This window comes from Salmo salar, chromosome 14 (genome assembly GCF_965601325.2).
Source record: "Salmo salar chromosome 14, fSalSal1, whole genome shotgun sequence".
Taxonomy (NCBI): domain Eukaryota; kingdom Metazoa; phylum Chordata; class Actinopteri; order Salmoniformes; family Salmonidae; genus Salmo; species Salmo salar.
The window spans coordinates 78,764,383-78,790,782 of NC_138304.1; the positions used below are offsets into that span (position 1 = coordinate 78,764,383).

The following is a 26,400-nucleotide window of genomic DNA, read 5'->3' on the forward strand; positions in this document are numbered from 1 at the left end:
ATGCAACAATTCAAGTTGTTTCTGTCAATGACGTACGTTATGCTCTCAATGCCAAATCGATGCCTCCTTCCCTTGACACATTTTTGTGGTGTGCCAGGACCATTCACAGTTGAGCACGCTCAGTTTAGCTCAATGCTGATTGGCACAATTTTTATACTTTTTTTTGTCAAGGGAGGCCAAATACTTGCTGGCTTCCCTTTCATTCAATGCTACGGGCTGCAACAATGTCACACTCGTTTGGATCAGACAGCATCCGATAGGTCGCCTACATGTTCACTCTGCTAATTTCTCCTGTGAGATACATTCAGCTTCTTACGGCTTTCCTTGGCATCCAGAAATACATGCCATTGTTCTGAAGTTTGTAATTTCCACTTTAAAATGTCAGACTTGATTTGCCCTAACGAATCAACGCCTACAAAAATGTCCATTAATTGAATCCCGATAATAATTCACATTTCCTGTTGCTGCAGGATTATTTTCCTACTGTGAGAAACAGGGTCAAATTAAGATAGCAGATAAGTAAATGGAACAGTATGTTTGACATTGTCACGGTAATGTTTTCATACAGTTTCTCCTTTGGCTCCCTTGAGGCCAGAAGGTCCAACCGCTCCCAGATCACCAGTATCACCCTGTAAGAGTAGGCATTTGACATTATGACAGAGCACAAGAACGAGCCCAGAGAAATGGATCCAGGAAATAGGAATATTGTTGTATCACACATGAGATATGGCTTAGGAAGAGTGTTAGATGACCTTTTCACCCTTGGGCCCGGCAACGCCAGGTACACCGATCTCTCCCTGTGAGGAAGGAACATTTATTGATCCATTATTGCATCAGGTAGTCACATTGAAAATAAGATCTCTTTTGCAAGTGAGTAAAACATTAAAGGGATACTTCGGAATTTCGGCAATGAGGCCCTTTATTAACTTTCCTTGAGTCAGATGAAAAGCATTTTTATGTCTCTGTGTCCAGTATAAAGGAAGTTAGCGGTAGTTTTGCGAGCCATGCTAACTAGGGTTAGTGCAATGACTGCAAGTCTAAGGGTATCTGCTAGCAGATACCATAGACTTCCAGTCCTTATGCTAGTTAGCAATAGGCACTAGCACTGGTTAACAACTTCCTTCAAACTGCACGCAGAGACATAAAATGGTATCCACGAGTTCATCTGACTCTGGGGAAGTGGATACAGGGCCTCATTGCCAAAATCCCTAACTATCCCTTTAAATAAACAGATCTTTGGAAACCGTAAAACACGTGACCATTGATATAGAGGAGCTATGACCTATAATAAAGTGATAAGGCAGGAGGGGGTGTGGTATATGGCCAATATACCATGGCTGTTGTTAGGCACAAGGTGCCTTATTGCTATTGAAAAACTGGTTACCAATATAATTAGAACAGTAAAAATAAATGTTTTGTCATACCCGTGATATACGGTCTCATATACCACGGCTTTCAGCCAATCAGCATTCAGGTTTTTAACCTCCCAGTTTATAATAGATCTTACCCTCTCTCCAGCGGGACATGAGCAGTTGACCGCCTGGGGTCCTCTCTGCTGCTCATCGCTTGCAGGGGTGGGGGTGGGAATCTCTATGGGAGGGGCCTCCGTCACCACCATCTTGGGGCACTGGAATTAAAAAACAGTGTTACCGTCTGAAGGTGAGCCAGGTAACTGGGCAGGACAGAGACAAGGAGGAAAAGGAAAGATGTCCCTCAGGAAGCAGTGAGGTATGATAGGCATTCTGTCCAGCAGAGTGGCCCAGGCCCACCACAGTGACAGATGATTGGTTGACTAACTGGAGTGGGCTACCACTGTAAGGTGAGTATGAAAATCATGGCTGACAGTCTGTCTGACTGTCTGACTCACTGGCCCGGTGGGCAGATCGCAGCAGGTCTCCAGCTCAGCGTGTTTGGAGTCACAGTAGATCATCATCCTCTGGAGGTCAAACTGCAGGGACAGAAAGTCACAAAGTAAGCTAAACGTACACTACAATTACGTAAATGAACACAGAATCACAAGATGCACACTACAGATGTAGGATCTTAATTTGAGCCAGTTTTCTACAGTAGGAAAATAGTCCTGCAGCCACAATTATTATGTGGATTATAATTTATGGACATTTTTTGTAGGGGTTGATACATTTTTCGTTAGGGCAAATCAAGTCTGACATTTCAAAGTGGAAATTACAAACTTTAGGACCCTTTTTAAACCTTAAATACACTACAAGTTTACATTTCCTGCTGTGCAAGAAATTCTCAGCAACAAAAGAGTGATGAAATTAAAATCACACATCTGTAGTCTAGAAATACAATATAAAGAGTATTTCCTTAATCCACCATGTTGTTCCACCCCATACGGTAGCATACTTCCATTCCCCTGACCTTCCCACTGCTCTTAAGCTCATCCCTTATACTAACACCCAGCTCTCACATCAATGGGCACGCTGTCGTACAGCCTCTTCCCGATCACAGTCTTCCCGTGGATATCAATGTCCTCCCTGTCCCCGATGGGCAGGGTCTGGATGAGTTTACAGTCCAGGTACAGAGACACCGCCTTGGCCTCGACGCTCAGGGCGATCTTGTGCCAGTTCCTGTCGAACAGGTTGTCCACCTCTTCATTCTTGAACACAGCTCTCACTGCGTCTTTGGTCAGCCCCACTGCGTTGTATTCCACTGCCTTGTTCTCACCGTCCAGACGGATAGACACCTGGGTAGGATCGATGGAGGAAGGATCAAGTGAATAAAGTTGAATGTGTTAATAATGAAAGGTTTCTCAAATGCATGTGATAGGCAAATACAGGGACGCGACATTCACTGGGGACGGAGGGGACATGTCCCTCCCACATTCTGAAATTGCATTTTTGTCCCCCCCCCAGTTTTATCATTGGAATGTGATACAAAATGAGGGACGGTGTGCTTTAGGACCATACAGATGCCTCCAAGCAGTCTGGTAGGCTGTTTGGAGTGTTTATCTGACTGCATTAAAAAAAAATAGATTCATATGTCCCCCCCAATTTGAAAACCAAAGTTGCGCCCCTGGGCAAATATAACATGTTCTCTGATATTCAATGGTACAAATTATCAGGAAAATAATGATCATGCCTCTCGGTCTGCATGCCAGCCCAGCAACTGGCAATCAAATAGACTCAGCATGGAATATGTTGATGCACACACACACACAGCACTATGATAACCCACCTGTGGAATTCCATACTTGTCAAAGATCTGCCAGAGGTACCAGTCCTCTCGTCTCGAGGTCTTCCTGAACTTGAAAGTTGTCACAAAAGCATATTCATCTGGCAGACCTTGAGGGAACACGTCTCTGGAAAACATCAACAACACAGACGGTTGCCAATCAATCACCTCATCCACGCTACATGAATGCATTATCACTGGATTGTTGACTGTTTGGTGTATATATGTAGACCTACATGTCATTCTTACTACAGTATATCTGTTTGGTGTATATATGTAGACCTACATGTCATTCTTACTACAGTATATATGTTTGGTGTATATATGTAGGCCTACATGTCATTCTTACTACAGTATATCTGTTTGGTGTATATATGTAGATCTACATGTCATTCTTACTACAGTATATCTGTTTGGTGTATATATGTAGACCTACATGCCATTCTTACTACAGTATATATGTTTGGTGTATATATGTAGGCCTACATGTCATTCGTACTACAGTATATATGTTTGGTGTATATATGTAGGCCTACATGTCATTCTTACTACAGTATATCTGTTTGGTGTATATATGTAGACCTACATGTCATTCTTACTACAGTATATCTGTTTGGTGTATATATGTAGGTCTACATGTCATTCTTACTACAGTATATCTGTTTGGTGTATATATGTAGACCTACATGGCATTCCTACTACATTATATCTGTTTGGTGTATATATGTAGACCTACATGTCATTCTTACTACAGTATATATGTTTGGTGTATATATGTAGGCCTACATGTCATTCTTACTACACTATATATGTTTGGTTTATATATGTAGGCCTACATGTCATTCTTACTACAGTATATATGTTTGGTGTATATATGTAGGCCTACATGTCATTCTTACTACAGTATATATGTTTGGTGTATATATGTAGGCCTACATGTCATTCTTACTACAGTATATCTGTTTGGTGTATATATGTAGACCTACATGTCATTCTCACTACAGTATATCTGTTTGGTGTACATATGTAGGTCTACATGTCATTCTTACTATATCTGTTTGGTGTATATATGTAGGCCTACATGTCATTCTTACTATATGTGTTTGGTGTATATATGTAGGCCTACATGTCATTCTTACTACAGTATATATGTTTGGTGTATATATGTAGGCATACATGTCATTCTTACTACAGTATATCTGTTTGGTGTATATATGTAGACCTACATGTCATTCTCACTACAGTATATCTGTTTGGTGTACATATGTAGGTCTACATGTCATTCTTACTATATCTGTTTGGTGTATATATGTAGGCCTACATGTCATTCTTACTATATGTGTTTGGTGTATATATGTAGGCCTACATGTCATTCTTACTACAGTATATATGTTTGGTGTATATATGTAGGCCTACATGTCATTCTTACTACAGTATATATGTTTGGTGTATATATGTAGGCCTACATGTCATTCTTACTACAGTATATCTGTTTGGTGTATATATGTAGGTCTACATGTCATTCTTACTATATCTGTTTGGTGTATATATGTAGGCCTACATGTCATTCTTACTATATGTGTTTGGTGTATATATGTAGGCCTACATGTCATTCTTACTACAGTATATCTGTTCGGTGTATATATGTAGATCTACATGTTGTCATGAGGTTGGCCTGTGGGTAAGGTTTATGACCCCCCCCATAAATACCTTTCCCCCTTCCCCTCTCTCTCTGACCCTACTGAAGGACTGTTGAATAGCCTTTGTTAAATATAGAGAGTCTGGGAACATCAAACAAATGGGGAAAAGGAACCATATTTCGGTAATAAAACCAGTTGTAAATATGCTTTGGAACTTAATGAGTATGGATGTCAGTTCGGTTGTCATCTGAGACATTATGACTGATGACAGGACGACATACACTGTACCTGAGAAAGTATACACCCTCTAGTTATCAGAGTCACATGGAATTGTTATGCAATTGAAATGTTTGATGTTGAAATTGTTTGTTAGGAGATTAAATGTAATTTTAGCTTCCAATTGAGAGAATTGGGTTTTCATAAGGAAAGTGCCCTGCTTGATCAGTGGCCCGCCTCTGTGAAGAGATTGGGGTTATAAACGATGAAACACATCCTCCTCCCCTCCCCACTATATAAGACAATGACACAGTTCCACTACGTGAGGTCTGCAGCCTCTGCGTTAAAAGGACACACATGTCAAGTACAGAACTAAGCCAACTTCAGCGTGAGCTTTGGTTGTGAATGGTATGAACTTTGAACGCTTATTCACTACAGAAGTGATACTTCCTAGCCGTTGAGTTAGCAGCGGCCGCTGTAGACGTGGGCTAGGAAAGGACGGACGACGGATCCAGTCTAACACACAACGAAGATAACACAACGTATCCAATTTACCACCAGAGACATTCTTCCGAGGACCGGAAGATCTCTGTTGACCAGCATCTACGACCAACCTACCGAAGCGCAGCTCAGAGTAAATTGCATTTTCCTTTTCCAAATGGGCGGTAATTTAGAATGCATAAGATACTGTATTTACGATAGCATAGCTGTTTCTTTGTTCCTCAGTCTTCCCGCTCTTTCATTCAAGCCCAACCCCCTTTCTTTGTGTAACAAGCCGCCATGTCGGCTCCGTCCACCAGGGCCGTTTTCTGTATGACATAATTTGTATTCTGTGTATATGTAATTCTGTGTGATTCGTTAGGTATTTAGTAAATAAATAATTAAACCCAATTTTGTATTGCTGATTCAACTTGTTAGCCAGGGTTCGTGAAGATAACCAAGAATTTACAACTTTCATTATGAGACTGAAAATAAGGTGACGATTAATATTGACTGCTATCGATGTATCGACTGCTATCGAGTATTTGCATAAAGTTCAGCTTTCCCCAATGGTCCCCCACCCACTTCACTTCCCTCCATTGAATATGAATTGGGCTCTGTTGTTTCATCACCCCCAACGTGTTATGTTTAAATGCAATGTTATCCCCGAAGCGGCAAATAAATGAAGGTATGCTGCTAGCCACAGCCATAAAAACCATCAGTATCATAACCCCTGAACCCATTGGAGGCCATTTTCAAATGTAGCCTATAAAAGCGTTTACACAAGCAGCCAAATTCTGATATCGTCAAAGAGCTGATCTGATTGGTAAAAAGACCAATTAGTAGAAAAAAAGATCAGAATTGGGCTGCCTGTGTAAACCTAAAGGTAGAAACGTGTTGGTGTTATCAATAAAGAAGTGTTTTTTTATAGACTTCCACTGCCCTCCAACAGCTGAAATGTGTCTTCACTTTGTATTAGGATAGGAAGATTGTGATGGAAGACCTGTCAGCAACTCAACTCAATCAATCAATGTAAGTCGCAGCCTGGGAATTAAATGTAGCCCTACTTGTCAAAGCAAATAAAGAATTGTTCACTCACTCTGTCTGTTGTACAATAGGCATGGTCCCAAGTCGAACATAGGAGCTCTGGCCCTCATCAAACCTTGGTCCCAGTATGTTTTCCACCTTGAAGTATTCCATCAGGTCGAACCCTGCAACAGACGGGATAGAAAATAACAGGATTAGCCTAGAGTTGTAGCTGAGTAAATCAAACAATTGAAGTGGTTTGTAGAACTTTCTTCTGATCACCAACAGAGGGAGCACTGATCACGATAAGGCCAGATCAACTCACTGGAACCCATCAAAAAGAGCTATAGGTTGAAGATGCCTGACAGACAGATACCCAAGTAGATCAATGATATTTACTGTATACCGTTTCTCACAACATATATATATATATATCCTTACCAGCTAGTCAGATTGATACAGTTCAATTTGGGGGGGTTGAGAGAGAGAGAGCAGAGAGAGAGAGAGCCACAAGGAGTCGCTAGAACACAATGGGACAAGGACATCCCAACCCTCCCCTAACCCGGGCGACGCTGAGCCAATTGTGGGCTGCCTCATGGGTCTCCAGGTCACGGCTGGCTGCGACACAGCTCGGGATCGAACCCGATCTGTAGGGACAACTCTAGCACTGAAATGCAGTGCCTTAGACCGCTGCGCCACTCGAGAGGCCCCTGAGAAAATAAAAGTTACAGACAGAAGGAAATCCTCTTACCCACTAATTGACTGCTAGAGTAGCCATTTGACTTCCCAGACTGGTTTAGACGTAGGGTCTTCTACCATTCAGCAATCCTATTGAACAAGTGGCGAGATTGACTGGTGCTATCACCAATCAGAGCGAGAGGAACCCTTTTAGTCACTCAGTATGCCTAACTCATTTACATCTGAGTGTTGAGAGATAGACAATGGTTGACCCAACATGGTGAATAAATACTGAGAAGAGTCAGCAGAGAACCATAGAACCATAGACTGTCGACCATGATATCCCCACTGTGTGAAATTATGAACCAACGATCACGGCAGCCTAGCCCAGCGCTCAGATGTTACCATCTGTCCGGATCAAAAGAATGCATTGTGTCTTTCTCTTTCCCAGTCACTGCACTCATTTAGCGTTCCCCACAGAGCCAGGTCGACCCATTGGCCGTCTCTGGCTGTTCAGAATAACTTTTTGGAGGATGATGATTATACAGCATCCTCTGCCAATCCAAATTACAGGTCTGTGCTACAGCCCGACTCGTCCATAAAGCCACCGGACTCAAGGAGTGCACAGAGCACGGAGAGTATTTCCACAGTGCAGCACGATGACAGAAGAGAAAACAGAGCTATAAAAAACCTCACAGCTAGATTATGGGTAGTTGGGTACCTCCTTGACCATGACCCACCCAGATTACATCTGATCTCAAAGTGTTTCCCCTACCATAATTGTCTAGGCGGGGTGGGGCGGGGCAGCTAACCCCACAGACCATTAGACCTGTCTGTCTGACTGTCTGAGTATTTGGCACTTCCTTGCTGTGAGACGAAGTAGATAGATGCAGCAGGTCAGAGGAATGTTTATTGTCTCAGACAGTTGATGGGTTATGGGGTCCCTTGGACAGTTATCCAACAGCATGCTATGACAGGGCTATTGGGGCACCTGTATGTTTTAAGGTCATTTGTTTGTTTGTTGCTGATGGTGTATCTGCAGCCTGTGTGCTTTGCCACCTGCCTGTACGCTTCAGTAGCACTCCCACACTACCGCCTTCATAATGGAACTTAACTGCCCCCTGAACAATGTTAAGTATCACATACTGACATTCACAAGACATATTTCTTCTGAATCATGTCCATATGGGAAATGTGATTCAAATCTAGCTGAGAAAACGTGTACTGTAGCCTGATTAAAACTCTCTCAAGAGTGATTCTCTGTAGCATTCATAGCAAACTGCCGTCTAGACTAGACTATAACTTATGAATGATATCTGCATTCATAGGATGAAACAGCAGGTTATTCAAGCTGGTCCTAAGTCAAACAAACAGTGCAAATGCAATGTGACCCACTTTTATGGTGAATTATGCCAGACTGTATTTACAGAACAACAGGACCATGGGCTGCAGTACTGAGATCAGATGGATAGCAGGCAGCATTAGTAAACTCCCTGCCCCTGGTTCTTGGGCCCTGCTAGCATTGCCATAGTGACTTGAAAAGGGTGTGTCCTCTCCAAACCACATTAATATGGTGGGTGGCTAACCCTGGAAACCGCACACACACACACACACACGCAGCTGTTCCATTGGAGCACCAATGACATAATTGCAAATAGGAGCGTATTTAAGACATCTGCCTTTTAACAAGTGGAGTTTAATGTCCTCTGGCAGTACATCTATTAAACAGACAAACCTAAAGCCTGATATCTAGTGAGGCCAGAATAAGGCTGTGGCTCCACTTAGTTTAAGCTCCAACAGAAAAGCCACAAATACAGTGGTGTGTGTGTGTGTGTGTGTGTGTGTGTGTGTGTGTGTGTGTGTGTGTGTGTGTGTGTGTGTGTGTGTGTGTGTGTGTGTGTGTGTGTGTGTGTGTGTGTGTGTGTGTGTGTGTGTGTGTGTGTGCGTGTGTGTGTGGATTAACCCATATCTGCCAATCAATCAAGACCACACTGAGATCTGCCTGAACAATTCAGCTAAATGTAATATACTGTGTATGAAATAAAACATACCGTAATTTCCGGACTATTAAGCGCACCTGAATATAAGCCGCACCCACTGAATTTAAATGTATTTTTTATTTTGAACATAAATAAGCCGCACATGTCTATAAGCCGCAGGTGCCTACCGGTACATTGAAACAAATGAACTTTACACAGGCTTTAACGAAACACGGCTTGTAACAAAAATAAATAGGGTTTAACGAAACACGGCTTGTAACAAAAATAAATAGGCTTTAACGGAACACGGCTTGTAACAAAAAATAAAAAATGAGCAGTAAGCTTTAGTTGTCTTTTTGCACTGAGTCAATTCCTCACGCTGCTGTTTCCAACGTCTTATCATCGACTCATTAAGACCAAGCTCCCGTGCAGCAGCTCTATTTCCTTTTCCAACAGCCAGATCAATCGCCTTCAACTTGAAAGCTGCATCATATGCATTTCTCCATGTCTTTGGCATGATGAGGGTGACAAAATGACTACCATAATCAGAATGATGGGAAGTTTGAGAGCACTCGATTTAATCTAAACAGTAAACAGAAACATTGTTTGACCTTAACCCGTTCGGCAATTTCATTGGTCTAATGAAAGCTTCATGCCGCCAAAAAAACTGAGCACGTCCCAGAAAGCGGGAAAAATCAATATATTAGCCGCGTCATTGTTTAAGCCGCGAGGTTCAAAGCCTGGGAAAAAAGTTGCGGCTTATAGTCCGGAATTTACGGTACTTGCCATTTAAGAGACACTTTTATCCAAAGGGACTTTATAACAACACATGTATTGTAGTTGTGAATGTGAAGCATCTTCAAACAACTTTGGCTGCATAGTTCTAGTGATTTATCCATATTTCTTCCTCTTTATATTGCAGTTTATAGTAAAGGTCCAGCCACATAATTAGCACTGGTGTTGTCTACTACAGGATGTGATGTATCCAGTCTAGTCAGTGGAAACCCCCGGAGGAACTGTCATTTCAAACACCAGGAACAAACAGCAGCTCTGCCAGAAGGCCTCAGCTTCTCAGACAGGTTTACAACCCACGTTGTTAAACCTCTGTTCTTCCCCAGATAGGGTTTTCCTGAACTTGGCTGAAAAGCTGTTTCAATGTGTAGCTCCACATGACTGAGTTAGGACTCAGTCCCCGAATGCCCTAGAGTACTCCCCCAGGGGTCTTATCCGCTAAGGGCTTGTGTGCAGGCTTTTGTTCCAGCCATGCAGTAACACCTCATTTAGCTAATCAGTCTTATTTGAAAACTATTATTAGTTCAATATTTGAATTGGATGTTTCTGCTTGGCTAGATGAGATTGGCCTCCTCTGCCTTTTGCACTACATGCTGGTAAACCTTGACTTTTGAGTGAAAAGATTTAGGTTGCAGCAGTTGACCCTAAATCTGTGATAGTCCTAACACCAAGCATGTAGTCATGCACTCAGGAGAAGTAAAGGAAAAAAGAATTAAGCAGTAAAACTCTGAAGTATGTTATTGCAATTATTCACACTGCTTTGACACGCTAGGTTACGAAGCAAATTATCATTTTGAACAGCCTGCAAATCTAACATTTCTCACTGCTTGATGTTCTCTAAGATCAGATATCTCAGTGCCATTACTCCAATACTTGTTTTCTGATCGGCTTTCATGATATTTTACGCGTTTCACACTAGGTTTGACAGTTTCCTCTCCCCAGGTAAAGAGGCTGTAGCAGGAGTCAGACATCCCTCCTGGTCCATGTCTGTTTTTCCGCTTAGCATGATGAATGTGAGTGGGAGGCATACAGTAGACAGGAACTCCAATCCCTTTAGACTGTAAGACAACATCCTACCTATCTGGTTAAGCAATACTGCTCCACATTTCTCAGAAACTCTTTTTTTTATATAAATACTGGTAAATACTCAGCCACTGAAAATAGAGACCACAAGAACAACCTGAACCTACTAAGGTCCCTTAATATAACCAGCAAATACAGAACTAAACCATAATAATTCATTTTAAGTTGTCATAGATTGTAATATAGTCTGTGTCCATTTAGCAAAACGTCCCACCTTCTCTTGTAGTTGGATGGAAAGTCTATGGTTCAACACTAGGGAGTAGGCTGCTACATGTACAAGCTTTGATACTTTTTGTAACATTATAACAACGGGAAACTAGTTCCAGCAAATGGATAAATGAATAGCTGTGTTTTGGCTAGGTTCAAATACTTTTTCCTTCATGTTCTCGAAGGAAGGTCTGAAGTGATAGAGGAGAGGTTAGAGAAAGTAATTTAGCAATTCATTTACCATCTGGTCTTAGTACAAATGTTCATGAAAAACGGGTATTTGTGTATTTTCAGACGTTGTCATTCACCATGATTGCATAGATCCAATGATACTTGCAGTCAGACGAAAGATACATGGCATTTTCGCTACATTTTAGATACAATGCATTTTAACTTTTCAGAAAAGTTTATCAGTGAAAAGGGGAGAAAAAAACAACAGTTTTTACCTGGAACTTCCTCCAAGCCATAGCTGGTACTGTTGGGCTTGAAGCGGTCTGGTTGGACCTTCATATTGGGGCACAGCACGTCTGAGGAGAAAGCAGAAGAGCAGAATTATATTGGAGTAAGAGAGAATCTTATTTTGATCAGTTTACGCCTTCCATATACAGTAATTCAAGTTAACACTTTGTCATTTGTCTTAAGCTGCAAGAATGCACACTTGGATTCACGTAGTCAACAAATCAATGTTCACAGTGTGAAATAATAAAATAAATCTTATACAGAATACAATCTTTGACTTATCCTAGAAACCTAGCTACATCGTTTTCATTCAATAGAATCATTAGTTTTAACTAGATGATCGGAGTTATGAAGGGTGTGTCCCACTGAAACGGGATCCTTCATTGAAACTATCGGTAGATACTCCAGTAGGAGTACAGTGCCTTGCAAAAGTATTCATACCCCTTGGCATTTTTCCTATTCTGTTGCATTACAACCTGTAATTTAAACTGATTTTTATTTGGATTTCATGTAATAGACATACACAAAATAGTCTAAATTGGCGAAGTGAAATTTAAAAAAGTATTTGTTTAAAAAAAATTATAATAAATAAAACACGGAAAAGTGGTACATGTATATCTATGCAACCAATTACCTTCAGAAGTCACATAATTAGTTAAATAAAGTCCACTTGTGTGCAATCTAAGAGTCACATGATCTGTCACATGATCTCAGTATATATACACCTGTTCTGATAGGCCCCAGAGTCTGCAACACCACTAAGCAAGGGGCAGCACCAAGCAAGCGGCACCATGAAGACCAAGGAGCTCTCCAAACAGGTCAGGGACAGTTGTGGAGAAGTACAGATCAGGGTTGGGTTATAAAAAAATATCAGAAACTTTGAACATCCCATGGAGCACCATTAAATCCATTATTAAAAAAATTGAAAGAATATGGCACCACAACAAACCTGCCAAAAGAGGGCCGCCCACCAAAACTCACAGACCAGGCAAGGAGGGCATTAATCAGAGAGGCAACAAAGAGACCAAAGATAACCCTGAAGGAGCTGCAAAGCTCCACACCAGAGTTTGGAGTATCTGTCCATGGGACCACTTTAAGCCGTACACTCCACAGAGCTGGGCTATACGGAAGAGTGGCCAGACAAAAGCCATTGCTTGAAGAAGAAAATAAGCATAAAGGTATGTGGGAGACTCCCCAAACATATGGAAGAAGGTACTCTGGTCAGATGAGACAAAAATTGAGCTTTTTGGCCATCAAGGAAAATGCTATGTCTGGCGCAAACCCAACACCTCTCATCACCCCGAGAATACCATCCCCATAGTGAAGTATGATGGTGGCTGCATCATGCTGTGGGGATGTTTTTCATTGGCAGGGACTGGGAAACTGGTCAGAATTGAAGGATGATGATGGCTGGTGCTAAATACAGGGAAATTCTTGAGGGAAACCTGTTTCAGTCTTCCAGAGATTTGAGACTGTGACGGAGGTTCGCCTTCCATCAGGACAATGACCCTAAGAATACTGCTAAAGCAACACTCGAGTGGTTTAAGGGGAAACATTTAAATGTCTTGGAATGGCCTAGTCAAAGCCCAGACCTCAATCCAATTGAGAATCTGTGGTATGACTTAAATATTGCTGTACACCAGCAGAACCCATCCAACTTGAAAGAGCTGGAGCAGTTTTGCCTTGAAAAATGGGCAAAAATCCCAGTGGCTAGATGTGCCAAGCTTGTAGAGACATACCCCAAGAGACTTGCAGCTGTAATTGCTGCAAAAGGTGGCTCTACAAAGTATTCACTTTGGGAGGAGGGGGGGGGTGAATAGTTATGCATGTTCAAGTTTTCATTTTTTTGTCTTACTTCTTGTTTATTTCACAATTAAACATATTTTGTATCTTCAAAGTGGTAGGCATGTTGTGTAAATCAAATGATAAAACTCCCCCCAAAAATATATTTTAATTCCAGGCAACAAAATAGGAAAAATGCCAAGGGGGTGAATACTTTCGCAAGCCACTGGAGCGAGGCATGCACCATTCCCAGCAGTGACAATTTTAGACTCACACACACATACATACCTCACAGGCCTGGGATGGCCAAGTGATGCCAGTGGTGACAGATAGGAAAGGCAACAGCCCCACTCAGGGTTAGTTTACATTGGCAGAGAAGTATTTTTTATTTGTAGGAGGTAAGATCCCATCCTGACTTGTCTCTGTGTTGTTGCTGAGGTAACAGGTATCAATGCTGCTGACACAATGGGATGGGGTCCTTTGTATGATGTTCAAACTGGGATGGAAGCTAGTGGCTCAGTTGGAGACAGTGGAGGCTGGTGGGAGGAGCTATAGGAGGACGGGCTCATTGTAATGTCTTGAACAGAATACGTGTAACCATATCAAACATATGAAACCACATGTTTGACTCCATTCCATATAATCCATTCCAGCCATTACAATGAGCCCAGCCTCCTATAGCTCTTCCCACCAGCCTCCTCTGGTTGGAGAGGGGGTATACTGTAAATGTACTGTACATTTCTTTGCCCATCTCACTCTACTTTCCTGGAATGCTGCATGGTTTGTTGTAGGATGTTCATGTGCAAAAACAGGCATGTTAGAGACACCAATTCTCATTCCATTGATCTCTATTAGTAAAATCTCTGAAATAGTTGTCAGCTAGGACGACTGAAAGGAGAGCAGACACACTGACACTAAAAGGTGCTGAATGTGAAATTATTGAAATTCCTCAACATAGTTGTATTAAGACTAGAGGAATTTAGTTTTAACTCACATTATTGCCTTTGAACTGTGATGCTATGATAAGTTGGCATGAGAGGAATTAACGGCACATAACCAAATGTATTGTTAATCTCAAGTGTGTGTGTGTGTGTGTGTATGTGTGTGTATGTGTGCATGCGTGTGTGTGGTGCATGTGAACTTGTGTGTGTGTAAAGCAGGCAGAAACCCAAACCGCGGAGCAGATTGTGTCTCTGATGATCATGCACTATCAGACCCTGTCATTTTCTTTAATTGCGGATATAAAAAGGACTTTGTTGAGTTAAGGAGGCTTTAACTTTACTATGGACGGGATGGCTCCGTCTCTTGACATGCCTTGTTCTTTCTAACTGCAGAGTCAAGTGTATAATGGCCTGTGAAAATTCAGGTAGACAGTTTATCCCTTTATCCCTACAGTGTGTCACAGTGTTCGTGCCTGGCTGCCATAATAAGTTTACTGTGGCAGAAAAGGAAATAAGCAACCAATCATTTCTACATTTGATGTGGTCTCTATCTCTGTGATGTGTTTTATGTTGTTTGATTGTTAGTTTGTGTATCCTTACTTGTTCAGTTTACTTGTGATTTTTTTTTTTACTTTTTACTTTTAAACTTTTATTTTAAAGGAAATGTCCACCCCGAAACTATCTTTCGGTATTTGTTTCATTAGTCCATTGCTGATATAGTCCCAAAATGTTTTAGATGTCAGCAATCAAGTTTTCAAGATATATATATATATAATAAAAGAATAAGAAAGAAAAAATAAAGAAAAACCCTGGAATGAGTAGGTGTGTCCAAACTTTTGACTGGTACTGTATATACACACCTACTCATTCTAGGGTTTTTCTTTATTTTTACTATTTTCTCACGGGTACTGTATATATATATAGAAATACAGAAATATAGACAGTATGATGCATTTTGCATCATAAGATGCTATATTGTGAAAGTTGCATGTCTTGAAAACTTGATTGCTGAAATGCAAAACATTTTGGGACTATATTAACAACTGACTAACGAAACAAATACCAAAATATAGTTTTGGTATTGAGTTTTCCTTTATTTAAGCATTTCCGAACATGTAAACCAAATAGGCTTTGCTGGTGGTTATAGGATGTCTTTAATTCAGTTTGTAAAGAGATGGTTGGAGTAATACTATATAGCGATTGTGGCCAACAATTACAATGCTAGCTTTGAAAGGACAGCCGTGCGTCACTGTGTTTTAAGATTCAGCCATAACTGAAGGTCTGACACTGTGCTCACTGCAGAGCTAGCCACTCCCTCTGCTTGTGGCCCAACAGCTATAATTTAAAGATCCACCTCAGAGTTAAAATGGAAGCAATGCAGGGCAGAGCCCTTACATTTTTTTGGCCCAGTGGTATCTCATAGGTCTCATACACCAGCAGTAATATACAATGCAAAAGCAGCATGTCTTAATCAAGTTGAGCTGAATCTGCATTGTGGGGTTCACCACACTGTATGTCTGTTGCTGAGGGACAAGAGAGAGCCATGACAAAACAAGTTTTGATCAGTCATAGAAGTAAAAGTGCTGAAAACAAATTGTCTCACCATTTTTTTAAAAGATGGAGAACAAGCTATGAAAGGAAAATACTGAAGTTTTGGTGCAGGTACAGCCGAATAGCACGTAAATAATATTACGATACTAACCAGATTTCCATCCAACCTTTTTATGAGAGTGAAGTACAGTACATGTCGGATAAAAAATGTAAAGACAGGCTGATGGAAACAGAAAATTGGTCGGTAAACATTCCAAATGTTGACAAAACAAAATAGGCTAGACAAGGTGGGATATTTTTATGTTGACAAAATTAATTATTACAAAAATGGCTGTGGAAACATCTTTATGCGCAAATATTGATATAATAACTATCATATGGAAGTAAACTTAGAGTCACGCGCTGATGGTGTGTGTGGTCCTCCCACTACGACTCTGGAAAGCTTGCAGTTTATTAGACTACAGATGAAATAAATGATGATGAACTTCACAGGGTGGTGAAAGTGCAAGGAGATGAGCTTGATGCTCCTTTTCAATAAATATCCAGGGTCTTATTCTGGTGACATGATGGACGAGGCTTGGCTGCCATTTAGAACAATTGAAAAAGATTTTGCTCTTTTTGTCCATAATAATCTCATCGTGTAGGCTATAACCACACTGTATCTGTGAGCTGTTGGCAACAGTGCACGTGCCAAAACCAGAGAGAGCACATTCACTATGTAACATTCTTTATGACAAAAACACCAGTAGAGTTGGAAATGCGATTGAAACCCATTTAACTTTTTTTTTTTTCATTTGGTAGATGGGAATTTAACAGCAAAAGTTATTTTTATGTGCGCTACGTCATCACGCACAGCCTTTTATCTGCAACAAGTCAATTGGATGGAAACATATTTCTGATGGGGAAATGCGCATATAGTTTTTATGCAGATTTTAGAACGTTCGTATGAAAATCTATCGGCAATTGGATGGAAACCTAGCTATTGTCCACCATAATGTTGCGATATATTGTCAAAAATAATATCCCAATATGTAACTGTATCGATTTTTTTTTGGCGCCATCACTTATTAACTCTGGGAAAGAGATATCTGCGGAGAATGGAAATGTCATGTCATAGGTGGATTGCAAGGTCATGCAAGGTCAAGGTCAAGGGTGTCCATGCTCTTATATATATTCAAACAATATTTTCAAAAATAAGGAAGTTGTAAGCTTACAAAGTTGTCAAACCTTCAAATCTAAACAATGCATATACATAAAAAGGAATGATATTAAGGCTCTTGATTATTAAGTTAATAAATCAAATATACATAAATATACACAATGATTCATCTATACATCATTTTACATTGACACAAATTCTTCATATCGGCAGCAACTGCTGACAGACTCAACCTGCCCCAAACAAAAATAAATAATATGTTTTGATAGTTGATGAGACTTATTTAGCCTGTTGTTCATTATTAAGTTGAACTAAAAACATCTGTATATGATATAGAAACATTTGGTTTAATTAAATACAAAAAAAGGCTACCTCCTACAGGCCTTTGGTTTCCAGACTAGGTAGTCTACAGCGTTATTGCACTTTGCTCAAATCTAAAAGCATAATAGCCCTAATTTGTCTAGTGGACTTCTATGGTTCCCAAAAATATAATCAAAAACATTCAACTGAAAACAGGCTCTAACTAAGGAGTGTACCTAATTCAGTCAACTGTATTACCTCATAAGTACAATTATGGCTGTTGAATAGTCTTTGATTTGGCAAACACGCCTTTCTCGTTCACTGAGGTTTAGTTGAGTTAAAAGGTTTCTGTGTTTATATATATATATTCTCCCAGCACTGTGTTTAACGGTGGTGGTAATGTTAGATGAAAAGGTGAAAACATACAACGTGGAATTCATAAACTGCTCTTTAGGACCTACTTGAAACTTTAGAACTGTAATTTTCAGGGCAAAAATAACTTGGGCCGCTCTGTGTGGTGCCCACTTATATTCTTAGATACACTAACATGGTGATCCTAGAGATTACAGAAGGAACAATTTTGGGTGGCGAATTAACTAGTTGTCCAAGGTAAAGAGGTTCTGTGTAGTGACCTCCGAGTACCCTTATCCCCATATTGTAATAGATCGAATGTCTGAAAGCATGTGCCATTACGACTAGAGAGGAATGCATAGGCTGACTCCAAGGTGGGTATATTAACATTGGAATCTGTGGTCTCAGAGGGAAGGGTCAGGGTTAAGAGCTTCCAAAGGAATCTCCTAGCATCCTGCCAAACTCAAGTGGTTAAAGTATCACTACACAAGGACGCCTGTCTGACTTAAATAAAGAATAGAGGCTCTGATTACAGTGTGATTCTGAGTTAACACTAAACACAGCTCTGAGTATTGTACTATCCTGTTGTGCTTTTTAGTAGTAAATGAGATTATGTGTACATCCAAAATGGCACCCAATTCCCTACATAGTGCACTACTTTTGACCAATGGGTGGCATTTCAGAGACAGGCTATGTTGAAATGATGGTCCAACACTTATCACGTGACGAGGCCCAAATCGTCAGGTACAGCCGTGTGACCGTGTCATTTCATCTTCCTTATTTACTGTCAGGGTTTCAGGCAGGTTAGTGCTATCCGGTATCCATGGGACGTCCCTACCCTAAACCATAACCAGAGTTTCTAAACCATACTGTGCTGTCTTTGCCCTAACCCTAACCTTAACCCATATCCTTACCCTAGCCATAACCCTTCCCTAACCATTTTAAATGTCAACTTTAACAATACATACTCACTACTCCACTTTCCTCACCAGCCCAGAGCCATCCCAGACCACACACCTCACTGTTTGAGCATTTTAATACAGTACAGTATATTCGTGTTGTTATTTTTAATGGCATTTGTAACATTTGTACTGAACGTTTCCCTGTCGGAGGATGTGTAGTAGTGTAGCTGGGTCCTGGAGAAGACATTGAGTTTAGAGTAATTCAGGCTATCCAGCGTTCCACACCTCTTACCCAAGTCACTGGGACAAGTGGCCACAAAAATGTATCGGTCTCAAAAAACTGTAATTTACGAGCCGATCTCTGCTTAACGCCCACGCCTCACACATATCATGTCACACCCAGGCAAAGACAAGGAAGTACAAGACGGACCGGACCGTCTTAGTCGAGGGGAAAGGCCTAGTCGAGTGGAAAGCCAATTGAAATGGCTCATGTACTGTAATTGAATTAACGTGTGTGGTGGAGTTTGGGGTTAGAGTCTTGGTTAGAGGTGTAAAAGGGTTCGTTTTGGAGTGTAAGTTCAGAGTGATATAGATGTAACTATCTTTAAAGTTCAAAGTCTCGGATTGGATAGTAAGAAGGTGGAGGCTTTTGATTGATAGAAATAACTGCATTTTCAACTGAATTTAAGACCCAATTCTGATATCCTGATTCTGTATGTAATGTAGACATCTTGTTGGAATCTGTTTTCTCAAAACTGACAAACTAAAGAGTAATGGCAGTCAAAGAAAAATCCTACACCTGATAATCCACTCTCACAGCCTGTGATTGTGTGACTCCTTCTCAGCCTGTGATTGGTTACTTCTTCTCACAGAGCCTCCTTCTCAGTCTGTGATTGGTTACTTACTCTCACAGAGCCTATGGGACTGGTTACTTACTTTCACAGAGCCGTCTCCTCAGCCGCCCTCTGATCTTGTCGATGGCGTTGAAGTCTGTCACATGGAACACGTGAGCGTTCTTAGGTTCCGCAGCGATCTCTTCCAGCTCCACCTTCAGAGCCTCCCCGATGCCCACTGCGAACATCCTCACCCCAGCCTTCGCCGCCGCCTTGGAAGGCTCCAACACGTAATCCTGGCTCCTCCCGTCCGTCAGGAGAATAGCCACCTTCTGGATGCCCCTGGCGGCAGGCCGGGCCCCGGCCCGCTCTGTGAAGATGTTGGTGGTGGTGTAGCTGATGGCGTCCCCGGTCATGGTGTTCCCTCCCAGGTAGCGGATGTTCCTGGCGGCCCTCTTCACCTCGTCCATGGTGCTGTACCGTCCCAGGTTGAACTCTGTGGTGGGCCGGTCACTGTAGCGTACCACTGCCACACGCGTCTTGTCCGGGCCCACGTCGAACGACTCCACCAGGTTGGAGACCCACTGGCGGATCTTCTCAAAGTTCTCCTTCCCCACACTGGATGATGTGTCCAGGATGAACACCAGGTCATAATGCACGTTCTTACAGCCTGAGAGGAAGTGAATGGTAGTATGTTAGAAGTCAGACCTGAGGAATTCTCAGTACTGTACATAAAGATAGTAAGAACCAGGCTTTGGTTCAAATAGTATTTCATTTCTTTCTAACGACTGAAGATTGAGCTAGCCACACTAGTGCCAGGTGGGCAGGGTTTCTACTTTCAGGACTACTCCACTGGTTCCAGACAAGCTCAGTGTGGCTCAAAGTATATGAAAAAAAGAAATTACTTTTGAACCAGATATTAACAGCTGATGTCCTTACCTGCCCTGCTCTGAGCATCAACCCTCAGTCCTGAGAGCGTCAGGGCCAGTATGACCAGGACCAGGGAAGCCCTGCATCCCAGTCGCAGCTCCATATCAGCTGGTCTTTTGAGCTTAGGTTGTGATCACCATCAAAGTCTCCAACCTGTAGACATCAACAGGTCACCATTACAAACTACCAAGAAGCAGACAGATGTGAGAGACTACTGAGCGTTTCTAGGGCCTAAGCCTCAATATTATCCTTGAATATTGGAATGCAATATCATGTTAAATGTGTTCTGATTCCAATAAACAGCTTTTCTTTGGGGAATATTGATTTCACAAAAAGCTACAATTCCGTATTCAACTCTCATTTACTCATCGAGGTAGTAGTCAACGAATCTAAATGGAAGCATCTCTTCTGGAAGTAGATCGAGGAACGAGTCAGTTGACGCTTTTAGAGAAGGCCAGTTGATACCTGACCCAGTGACTGGGAGTGAAAGTCCCCTGAGTTTTGAATTGGACAGAAATCAGTGACAGTGCTCTAGTATTATCATGAATCTGTTAGAACACACACACCAACTCTGCTAGAACTTCCTGTGTCACCATAGAGAGGTTACACAGTTCTGTCTCTCATCTGTCATCAACCTCCTCTATATCTTTAAGTCATCCTTACGGGAAGAGTGTCTGTGTGATTTAGCAACAGTGAACTAAGATCAGAGCCAAATACTGTATAATAAGTCTGTGGGCCCAATGCTACACTGTCATCAGAGGGCTAGACTAGTGGTGTGTGGGGAAAGCTCTGTGTGGCTTTGGTGTATGGACGTCTGGTGATGTGGCAATGGCTTACCGTTCTCCTTGAACCTTGAACCTTCATAATGCTTTATTGTTGCTTTATCCTTCAGCGCTAAGTGTTATACAGATCTTGCATAGTAATGACAGGATAATCAAATCCAGGAATACAGCTATTTGAATGTTTTAGTGAAATGGAGGGAAACAGTGGAACCCATTTAAAAAAATGTGTCCGTGAACGTGAATGGGATTCCTACTAAGAACTTGGAACATGACCAAGTTAAGTTCTGTTCTCATACGATGTATCCTCTCCTGTCTTGTGTTCTACAGTTACATCATAGGGGAGTGCCCACAGCCACTTAACAATTGTGTGATGTCCTACACTTTGCTTGATTGTCCATTATCCTCCAGCAGCATGGTCAACATGTGAACACCCTGTGCAATGACCATGATGCTGGGTTAAACCTGTAGTCTGGTTAGTTTGGCAGCAGCTTACTTTATCTGATATACCACAGAGCTATTTATGCCCTGGAGCTTTCTTAGGTTTTACTGACACTATTAATGAGCTCAATGCCTACTTAGTGAAATGGCTGCAATTGCTGTAATTAGTGTGTATTTAAAGCTGACGAAAATGAAAATATGTCTCAAGCGCCCACTCAATGCATATAGCCGAATGGAAAACTTTTCAGACATGTAAAAACTATCCACTCATCCACCCGCAATACATATGATAGGCCTCCATCTTGAATAACTATTCAACAAATGGCTCATCTGAGAGATCAAATTATGAAACTAAGGAATAATGTACTGCTACTTTGCATTTAGCATAATTTTGTCCCATCAGATAAATATTTTGACAATACCGCAGTCCCTGCTGTCACCACATATACTCCCTATATCACTTAAGCTTTCAAAAAAGTTTCAACATGTTGACTTTGAAATACTTTGAAATAATAAAAAAATAAACAGATAAAAAACATTGGGATGTGACTTAGTCAGCGGCCCAAGCCTCAATCCCAAGCCCAGATCTCCCCCCTTACAAACTATGGACTGTATCCTGCATGGGGCGTTTCCACCTCCCCTCTCAATGGCAGACCAGGGACTACAATCTAGATGTCTATTCCAGAAACCTGACTTCCATCATCCAGAAAATGATGTAAAAAACAGCAGGAGTTTTCCAGTCCAAAGGGGAAAAGGAAATGAAGATGGACATGGATCCTACAGCTCCTCCTGACGGAGCATCCAACACACGGCTCCTCCGAGCTCCTCTCGCAAGCTATTTATCACAAACTTCAAAATCTAAATGCACAAAAGCATAAAACTACCCTCCAAAGAAACAATATAAATAGCCAGAAATAAAACAATTTTAATGGGACAGATTGATTAAAATTTTTACTGCAGTGGGCTAAATCAGGGTCACACAGAGTGATTCTTGGGAGTCTTAAACAAATCTATTTTGAAGTAAAAGTGTACACCTCACACACATGGTTATGGACTTAATAAAAGAAGACATGTCAGATACAGAGTTTAAATGTATTACATTTTGAGTTTGCATCCCATTATTACAGTTTATATCACAGAAGACGGAAATATAACAAACTGTTTGACATATAAACACCGGATTTTCGGTGTTTAAAAAAAAAATACGTTCATTAAAAAAATCTTAATTCAATTCCACCCATGAGGCCAATAGGTTATTTGACTGCAGGAAAGGCCTGCTCCTACCTGGATTGCAGATCACTTAGTTTCACTGGACGTCTCTCTCTCGCTCTGTGTGGCTCCTATCCTCCAATTCTCACTTGTTCCTTAGCTCAGCATTAACGCACGATCCCCTATCCAACGGTAAATCCCCCAAATGACTTCCTTTACAGGTGCGAAGAAATGTAATCCTAAAATCCACCGCGATGTCAATCCAAGTGTTGATAAAAAGTCCAAAGTGAGGTGAGCATCTGCTACAACCTCTTGGATGGGTGGATAGAGAGAGAGAGGGAGGGAGGAGGGAGGGAGGGAGGGAGGAGGGAGGGAGGGAGGGACTGACTGAAGGGGAAAGTGTAGGGTTTCGCTAGTGGACGAGATGGCTTGTACTGCTCTAGCTAGCTGTTCAGCTCACAGACATAAAAACAACCCTGACAGGCCTGGCCAATTATAGACCAACTTTCTGGATATATTTTAGTCTCTTTTTTTTTTCTTTATGGCTGCCGGGGCTGCGCCCATCTGAAGTGTTGCTGCCCTCAGAAACAGAATGCACACAGCTTGTCTCTCAGCCATAACCCTGCCTCCTCTGTCCATCCATTCCAACCCTTCAGCCATAACCCTGCCTCAGATTTAGCCACAAAAGAGCTGCCCGAGGTGCCTGCGGAGGACCGTGGTGATGGGCGAGGGGTGGCCGTGGTGGGATGGGTCCACTCTAGCAGGGGACTTGCTGTATGGTTGTGAGGGTGTACATGAGTCAGGAAAAGGATTAGCGTGTGCTTGAAGCTTTATGTGTCTTGTGCTCCTCCTTGTGCTTGTGCTATCTGTCTCTTATGTAGTAGAATTGGACAGCAATTGTACATTCTGAAAAGTGCTAAATTATTTAAAACAACATAGGAAAATGTCTGTTAACCACATTGAGAAGTAATGTTTACTTGTCAGTCATGTTCCCTGCAGGAGGGGGAAAGAAAGAGGAAGCAGTGGTCTTGTTCTCCAGTGTTTTGGTTTCTCTCTTTCCCTCTCTCTCTTAGTGAAGTCACCAGATATCCTGTCAGAATGGCATGTCTCCCTTTCCCCAATAGCTGTCTCAGAACTCCTCTCCCTCTCCCAGTCGGTCCTCTCTGTGCTTTACACGTCTCTCAGGTTGAGGTGCCTTGTTTGAACTGGAAAGTGATTGATACCGGTAAGTGTATTAAAGTACACATCAGAGTCAACGTTAAAACAACGTTGTGTCCTGGTTGTGTGTTTGCTCAGGGGGAGTTGAGATATGTAAAAAAACAACAACAAAAAAACATTTACGATTCACACGTGTATAATAAAGGGCAAATATAAGCATCCAACCAAAATGATTATTATTGTACGTCATTGACAAATACATACATTGGACATAATGGCTATACATTCTGAGATCCTATCTGTGATTAACTTTGTAGTCAGTCAATCAGGGCAAGTGAGTACAGGCCAGTCTAACTATGTGGTGTGAAATGGTAAGGAAGTCTGGTGGTCGGCTTGTGGTCTGGGGCAGATGGACATTGCTGTGCTACTGGTGTCAGACTGACTCATTGAGGGTTTTGGTCGTAGGTTAAATTCCCGCAGGGTTCACATATATTCAAACAATTTATGAATTCTCTGTCAGAATGCAGCGGGACTCAAGGCAGAAAGTAGAGTGTTAGAAGCCTCTTGTGTCGCAAGTCTGTCAATGAGAGACTTGCCTAATACGACTCACTTGATCAGATGTAGAATGGTTGTGATGTGGTTTTGCATGTGTTTTCTCACTGTCAGTTCATTTTGACATACCTGCGAAAACAATTGTACTTGAAATCTCACATATGTTTCAGGAGACTTCTTTTCTCTATGATAAACATACATTACCTAAATCACATTCCCATAACTACTGTCTGGAATGTCTAAATCCAGATTTAGGGAATAACTTGAAAAGAAATGGGCCACCTCAAAACGTGGATGTCTGGAGTAGCATCGTCTCTGTGAGTGTTTCACTTGTTACGGTGAGAGATGGCGGTTGTTCTGTTGCCAAACACACATAGAGCTGTAATGCATGCTCATTGGAGGAAAAACATTGATTAAAGACATTTTTCTGAGATTGCATGTACTGCAGGATTCTGCTGCACGCCTGACGAAGTAGCTAATGTGCAGAATGAACTGAAGGCCTAAATACACAGTACCCAAAGTGAGCGGTGGCTGTTTCAGAAAAGAAGGCACATTTCAAATCTCTTTATTTGCTGTTGTCAATCTTAACATCCGGTTACTGCTGCGGCTCTGTTTGTGAGCTCTGTTACTAATCAATGCCATTGTTTGGACTAGATGGACATGTTTCAGTGGTCACTGATGAAGCCAATGTATCCATCTGATGAGACCTTGATAATTATCCCTCTATGCAGGTCAGTTTTGCATAGCTTTACATGGCTATTGGGACCCTCAAATATGATTATGTCACCTGCGTATGCAGACATATTTCATCCAAAATATGACATTGAATAGCCTATGTCAGGATATCTACAATGGTTAAATGTACTGTATTACGAGCATCATCTTTTTATAAAATAATAAATAAATAAACATGTTTTTGGTCAATAATATACTTCTATATTTATCCTCTGTACAGTATACTGTACATACTGCCTGCCAGGGTACTTGGCATTGTCACTGGCTTGTTGCTTTGAATAGTAGATGCTGTGTGAAGTAAGATGCAGGGGTTTTTCTATAGTAATCTCCAGGTGATAAGCACATGTAAACACACGACTTAACACTGTCAAGTCTGTTTTCGCTACTTCCTGGTCTGCTCAAAGGGAGTCAGGGGTTAAGAGGTCAAAGATTAGGGGTCAGAGGTCAAAGGACAGCGTCCTGGCAGTTTCTCACTGCCATTCTCCGGATGACCTTTCCGGACACTTTCAGCGGGTTCTCCGGTGATTCCGGCCTGGCGTTCTTCCTGGAAGCCTTCTCCAGTATGTGACTGGCCTCCTTCAGGGCTTTCTCAGAGCCTTTTCTGTATTCTCTGCCCTCGGGGGTTTTCCTTGCTGGACACCTTGGGCCAGCTTGGCCTCTTCCCCAGGTAATCCTCCTGTTGACATGTTAGATTTGCTCTGATCCTCTTCGAGGTGCTCTGCCCTCCTCAGACGCAGCCTCCTCCCACCGGTATCCTGCTGGAATGTGCCGGCCACTTGGCATGCGCTCTCCTCGCCATGTGGTGCTACCACCTGCTGGGCCTGAGCTTTGGTGCTGGTGGGGAAAGAGGAAGAGGGAGAGGCTGGTTTGCTGATAGGGGGAGGAGGAGGGCCTTTAACGTTAGTACCAGCATCTTCCGAGAGCCTGTCTCCCGTCTGTCTCTGGATTTGGTTGGCACGGGCTAGCTGCGCTCTCCTAACCTTCTGATGTTGCTGGACCCTGGGTGCTGTTTCATTCAGAGG

General features: G+C 41.8%; 1 protein-coding gene across 3 annotated transcripts in view; it reads right to left on the reverse strand.

The window, feature by feature from the left end:
- The window catches only part of LOC106570233 (uncharacterized), a 65,918-nt gene extending 42,653 nt beyond the window's left edge, over positions 1–23,265 (reverse strand). For 2 of the 3 annotated variants that reach the window (XM_045694749.2, XM_014142332.3), the window contains exons 1-11: positions 23,009–23,265; positions 20,514–20,657; positions 19,678–20,244; positions 11,743–11,823; positions 6,631–6,742; positions 3,199–3,322; positions 2,432–2,707; positions 1,868–1,948; positions 1,508–1,627; positions 753–797; positions 567–629 (exon numbers count right to left, since the gene is read on the reverse strand). In XM_045694749.2, the coding sequence (XP_045550705.1) occupies positions 567–629; positions 753–797; positions 1,508–1,627; positions 1,868–1,948; positions 2,432–2,707; positions 3,199–3,322; positions 6,631–6,742; positions 11,743–11,823; positions 19,678–20,244; positions 20,514–20,607 (1,563 nt within the window). In that variant the 5' untranslated portion in view covers positions 20,608–20,657; positions 23,009–23,265. The remainder of the gene's footprint in view (positions 1–566; positions 630–752; positions 798–1,507; positions 1,628–1,867; positions 1,949–2,431; positions 2,708–3,198; positions 3,323–6,630; positions 6,743–11,742; positions 11,824–19,677; positions 20,245–20,513; positions 20,658–23,008) is intronic. The other variant, XM_045694750.2, reaches the window with a different exon arrangement.
- Positions 23,266–26,400: the final 3,135 nt, after the last annotated feature.